Here is a 5,997-nt window from a genome sequence, read left to right as displayed (position 1 = left end):
CAAATAATGTTTCCTTCTTGTATGTGGTATTTTTTAACTCAAGCACACAAACCATGTGGAGACAGATGCTTCACATAATGTCTATTTAACACAACATGTTTCAATGTAGGACTGAAAAGGTTCCATGTAGCACCATTGGCGGTTTCTCGATGTACCAGTACAATGATGGAGTAAGAGGCTCTTTGTGGATTTTTCTGTGGCATCAGGCTGAACAATTGTTCTAATTGGAAGAGTCTCAGTGTGAACTGATGAATATGAACAAACCTCATCTCTCCATTAGTCCAACTCTACTGACTCATCTCAGAGAATAAAGAGTCAAACAGTCAAACTCATATTTGAGTGATTCTGTTCCTCTCAGAATAGAGCAGCTCCATCAGCAGATGTTCAGCGTCCTCACAGGAGCTTCATGATACAGTCAAACTACACAGAGTCAACACACAGAGAACCAATAGTGATCTGAGGAAATCTTTCAGATTCTGTTAACATCCAAATACAGTAGTCATCATTAACTAAGCATTAGCTTCTCATGATTTCATCATGTGTGTGGCCCCTTAACTAAAGTGGTGACTTGGTCCTTTTAAATACTGATAAACGGTGTGTTAATGATGGCATAATTGTGAAATGACGAATATGAACATGAAAGTTTAAGCTTTAGACTTGTGTAGAATTTCTGAAATGTCCCTACAAACAATTTATAAAACCATCCATACGCACAAAAATTTTCCTAAATGCATTAATCTTTATAAATCTCAATTCAAGCACAATGTGAACAAACACATCAACCTGCAGAACGACCACAAATACTCCCTAATGCTTCAGAAGAAGTACAGCACTCATCAACATGGACAAGAAAATCCAAACATATATTTATTCAGGAAATCATTCATTTTTCTGGTAACACTTTACGGTAAGGGTACATGAATTACCATGAATTCATGCATGAATTCATCATGATGTTTTCTTTGTTCACAAAAAAAAGGCCTTTACTATCCACTGTGGATAAATCTATACTTTTGGTAGATGAATCATCATGAATTCATGTTGAAGGAGTGGATGCAGATCTCCTTCACAATAATATTATTTCATTATTTTTTCAAGTTATTGATCAGTATTTTAACCTGCTAGATTATTTGTTGATTGACTTAGTTCCATGCTGAAGTCTATTCTGGTCATAGGGTTACAGTGCCATGATTAGGTCAGGGTGACCTCCCATCTACGTGAGCGACAGTGATTGGGACAACTGTGACATTTATGTGTTCTGCTGTTTTATGATATTGTTTGCAACTTGCTTACTGAGCAATTTAACTGGTATTTGCATAAAATATATTAAATAATCCTGCGTTATTCAGTATTTTTACTCTCTTAAAAGAGACAGGCATAGTGTGTGTGTAATGAACCATGCTAAATGCTGTAAGATTCTCGCCAGAGCTAGGCCACCTTGAACAGAAGAAAAGTGTTCTCTGTGTGTGTCGGCTAGCACAACAAAAAGAGCAAATAAAATGGTTATTGTTACAATTAATGAAAATAAATTAACTTGAATTGTTACCATTGTTGTGATTCACGTGCTGAATGTTTAAGTCTGTGTGTGACATTAGCATATTACCACACACTATTTAAAGAGTATATAAACCCCATTTAAAGCATCTCAAGGTATTTATGAAAAATTAAATTTGAAAAATTAAAAAAAAAACACACAAAAAGAAAACACACTAATGCTTGAATTAAAAGATACGTCACTCACTAAAAGCAACCTATTTATTTTTTTCCTTTTTCTGAAGTCAAATAACTCTGACTTCATGATGCATTGCTGCAATAAGAGGAAGAAAATTAAAGCAATATAAACGAAGTTCCAAGTGCCCAACCAAACGGAACGCTACTCACTATAATGGTAATAAAAAAAAAAAAACATTTTAGGAAAATCAACATCATTTTTAATGTAACAAGCTACTCATGTGGACTCCTCATGAAATATTTAATGCTGAACAAAAATAAAATAAATAAATGGCACAAACACATGGCATACAGAACATATACAAACTTGCTTAGTTCTTGTAAATATCCAGTAAGGATCCATCATCTTTTTTCTTTAAGATAGCTGAAGCTTTAGGCTCCTGCTCACAAAAAACCCTGCAACTAACATATAATTCCGGTTTCTACACTCTATACCCTACAAATGACTTACAATTATTAGCTAACAGGGAAACTGGTGCCGAATATCCTTTAATAAATGACCAAGTAATCCTTCCTTATGCTTGTTTCCAAGCCAGTAGGTCCATTCTATAACTGCAAGATGCTCTTTCAAAAGCTTGGCAGTTCGGTTTCCCCTCAATCGCCAAATTATCGATTTGTATGTTAACCATGCCCTCTCCAAGTGCTGAGTGTGAGCTCCACTAACAGGATCAACAAACCACCTTGAATGATTCACGGTGAAATGCCTGTAGCCCAAGTTGGTGAGAGCACCCCTATATGCTCTCCACTCATCACTAAGCATTAAAGTCCCAGGCCTCACATGCTTCACCACTAAGGGAATCAGATGGTGGCGGGACCTCTTCTTGACCAGCCTCAGAATAGGTCTTCGATGCTTTTCTTTTACTCCAAGCATCCCCAAAACCCACGTTTTGCGTCTCCAGGTGCTGGATATTCTCCCACGAGCATACTGTAAAAAACAACATATTTTCATAACAACTGACACTTCAATTCACCATTGTGAATTGTCATATTAGTCATATAGCCTGACCCTAAGGGCCCTATTTTCATTTCTATTTCTATTCATTCTATTCATATTGGCTCAATGCGTCATGTACAGCCAGTCACAAGCACAGTAACATTTTATATATTTGATTTTTAAATTCTTAATTTAAAACATAAGTAACATAAATAACACAAAAAATGTGGCCCCAGGTCTGACCAGCATACTATTTGCAATTTAGTTGGCAAATAGGAAGCTGGGGCTGATATTGTTACACATTCTAGTAGCAGAATGCAGCACAAACAAGGCAAGATAGTTTAAACTTAATCCATACATTTACATTTAAGTTTACATTACATTTAGTCATTTAGCAGACACTTTTATCCAAAGCGACTTACAAATGAGGACAATAGAAGCAATCAAAATCAACAAAATGGCATTGATATACAAGTGCTATAACAAGTCTCAGTTAGCTTAACGCAGTACACGTAACAAGGTTTTTATTGTTATATAATAAATATATATATTGTTGTTATATAATAAATAAAAAGAAAACAGATAGAGTAGATAAAGAAAAGAGCAAGTTTTTTTTTTAAATTGTATAATAAATAAAAAGAAGTATTCTTACAGAATACCTTTCGTTTATGGCGGAAGTTGCTCTCATCTATGACAACAAACTCCATTTCACCTCCAAGGCGTTGTCCTGCTTTGTTTTCATATTGCCTCATTGCATGTCGGCACACTCTTCTTACACAGGATGACATCTTTGAGAGTGTTGCTGAGATTTTAGCTATGCCATTTGTCTTCATATCAACCTGCCTCATTCGCAAGCCTTGAGAAAACCTGACAAAGAAGCAAATTTACTTGAATATTAAATATTTACCAAGCAGCATAGAAAGCATAGACATGTGGGTTAAAGAACCAAAGCCTTCCAAATCTATGTGCCTACACTGTAAGAAACTGACTGTGAAATTCACAGTAATTAACTGGCAGCAAGTGACAAGTAACTTACTGTATAAAAATCACAGTAATTAACCGACAGCAAGTGACAAGTAACTTACTGTAGAAAAGAACTACAGTAATTTGCTGGCAGCTAGTTACAAGTAACTTACTGTAGAAGAAATAACCATATTTTCGCTGTTTTCATTTACAGTAGCAACCATGTAACTGTAAAGTAAAACTCACTAATTTTTCACTCAACTTTTTTTTTGCCTTTTTGTGCTTATTACACAGGACAGTGTAACGATTGGTGGGGAATGTGATCGGCAAAGGACCTTAAGGACACTTTTCTGAACACAGGTCGCCAGAGACACAGTGCGCTAACCACTAGACTATCAGTATCGACAGGTTCCATTGCTGTTTAGTTATATAGATTCAGCCCAAATAAAAAATAAAAATAAAATAAATAATGCATGTTGCATGATTTAAATATTAATATTAATTTATCAACAGTCACAGTTAAGTCAAAGTCAAAAAGTCAAAGTCTGCTTTATTGTTAATTCTTCCACATGTAAAGTACATACATACAGAGAATTTAAATTGCGTTACTCTCAGACCCTTGGTGCATACAGATAACACTAACAGTAGAGCATAAAAATACAGATAGATACAGATTAAATATAAAATACAACTATACAAATATACAATAAGGACATGTAAAAAAATAAAAAGTTAAATAAAGCAGCACAAGGCACATGGCAGATAGAGTGCAAACCAGTGAAGTAAACAAACAGTGCAGATAAAATGATTGTAGTGCAAAAGAGCTTATTCAGTCTGATTAAAGTGACAAAAAGCTCAGAGAGCAGTTCTTTATTTAAACTGACTGAAGAGGTAGTTGAATGAGGTCAGTTCAATGCTGAATGCTGAATGAGGTAGTAAGCAGACCAATGCTGCACAAGGTGACTGGTGCAGGTCACAGTTTGTTAGTGGGTTCAGAGGTGCCTGGAGCAAAGAGGGCAGGGGGGGGCAAGGTAGGAAGGGAGTTTAGCTTCCTGACAGCCTGATGGATGAAGCTGTCCATGATGGGGGCCGGGGCTCTGGCTCTTCTCAGTTTGCGGAGGAAGTAGAGACGCTGCTGTGCTTTCTTGGTCAGTGCTGTGGTGTTGTCAGTCCAGGAGAGGTCCTCTGTGATGTGCACATCAACTGCTCATCATTATAACAAGCTTCATTAATCATTCTTCACTTATTGCTGGATGTGTTGAAAACAATAAAATCTTGATGACCTTCTGGTCATTTTGTTATTTTTATTAAAGAATTTCAGAAACCCCTAGTGTATGGCAGTACGGTGAAATCGTGTTCTGGGGGGGTGTATTTATGATTATGATACTGAAGTTAAAATAATATGATAATGGTTAAAATTTTGTATGAAGCAGTATAATGGGCTGTTTTTGTACAGGTAAAATAACTGGAAGTGAAAGACACCAGAAGCCAAACACATTCAAGTTACAAATAGTCACGCCCGCTCGTGAAAACTAAGCTGGATATAATAGGTTACTGTGATTTTTTTTTCAGCACATTGTTGGTTACTGTAATTTTCTACAGAACATAATTGCTTATTGTGTTTTCTACAATACATTGGTAATTACTGTCATTTTCTACAAGACATTGCTGGTTACTGTGACAATCACAGTACTTCTTACATTACTGCAATTTTGACTGAAACTACTGTATTCTACTGTGAACTAGTATACAGTAATTTCCTGTGCAAAAATACAGTAAATTACTGTATATTTCACATTAATTTTTTACAGTGTATGTATGTCTAGAGAGAGAGAAAGAGAGAGAGATGCGTGTGTCTATATCATTACTTATCTGAATGGATGATCTGGATTACCTGTAAAAAAAATTCATCCATGAAAGTAGGCTGCATCTTGACTTCTCAAAGATTGATCCTGATCTGACAGTCTTGGTGTTTTTTTTGCCTCTATGGCTATTATGTCGGCATACTCTTGAGGAAACAAATAATAATAATAATAATAATAATAATAATTTACAGCGTGAGCCTACAAAGCCTAAGAAGAAAAAATAGGCGTTTTAGCAAATATGAAATACTGTATGATCTTTCTGTTGGGCGAAGGCTTGAAATGTCTTAGCTAAAGTTAAGAGCATGCTATTTAGCATAACTTGTAGACTTATCTAATCTTATTAATCTATTAGATAAGTTTTAGATAAGTACATAATTACTAATCTTATTCATAAATTTATAATCTTATTGTGATTTAAATATAGCATCCAAGAATCAACTTAACCATGCACATAACTTACCACCTGTAGACGTCTGTTGAGTTGCCTTTCTTCTTTAACTTCAT

General features: G+C 35.4%; 1 protein-coding gene across 1 annotated transcript; it reads right to left on the bottom strand.

Annotated features, from left to right (window-relative positions):
- Nucleotides 1-2,191: 2,191 nt before the first annotated feature.
- Nucleotides 2,192-5,997, bottom strand: LOC107687027 (uncharacterized). The gene is made up of 3 exons (XM_016484164.1): nucleotides 5,954-5,997; nucleotides 3,325-3,532; nucleotides 2,192-2,656 (listed from the first exon to the last, which is right to left on the bottom strand). Exons 1-3 carry the CDS (start codon nucleotides 5,995-5,997, stop codon nucleotides 2,192-2,194), a joined length of 717 nt encoding a protein of 238 aa, XP_016339650.1.

This window comes from Sinocyclocheilus anshuiensis, unplaced genomic scaffold (genome assembly GCF_001515605.1).
Source record: "Sinocyclocheilus anshuiensis isolate Anshui unplaced genomic scaffold, SAMN03320099.WGS_v1.1 scaffold3110, whole genome shotgun sequence".
NCBI classification, from domain to species: Eukaryota; Metazoa; Chordata; class Actinopteri; order Cypriniformes; family Cyprinidae; genus Sinocyclocheilus; species Sinocyclocheilus anshuiensis.
The sequence above is the reverse complement of the archived record's forward strand: the minus strand, read 5'-3'. Positions and strand labels throughout refer to the sequence as shown.

What these genes read in the sequence shown, in the direction of transcription:
- LOC107687027 (XM_016484164.1), bottom strand. Translation starts at nt 5,997, where the DNA reads ATGAAGTTAAAGAAGAAAGGCAACTCAACAGACGTCTACAGGTG. An exon ending in TCAACAGACGTCTACAGGTG is followed by an intron (nt 3,533 to 5,953) that starts GTAAGTTATGTG and finishes CTTCTTTGTCAG; the next exon opens with GTTTTCTCAAGGCTTGCGAA. An exon ending in ACTTCCGCCATAAACGAAAG is followed by an intron (nt 2,657 to 3,324) that starts GTATTCTGTAAG and finishes TGTTTTTTACAG; the next exon opens with TATGCTCGTGGGAGAATATC.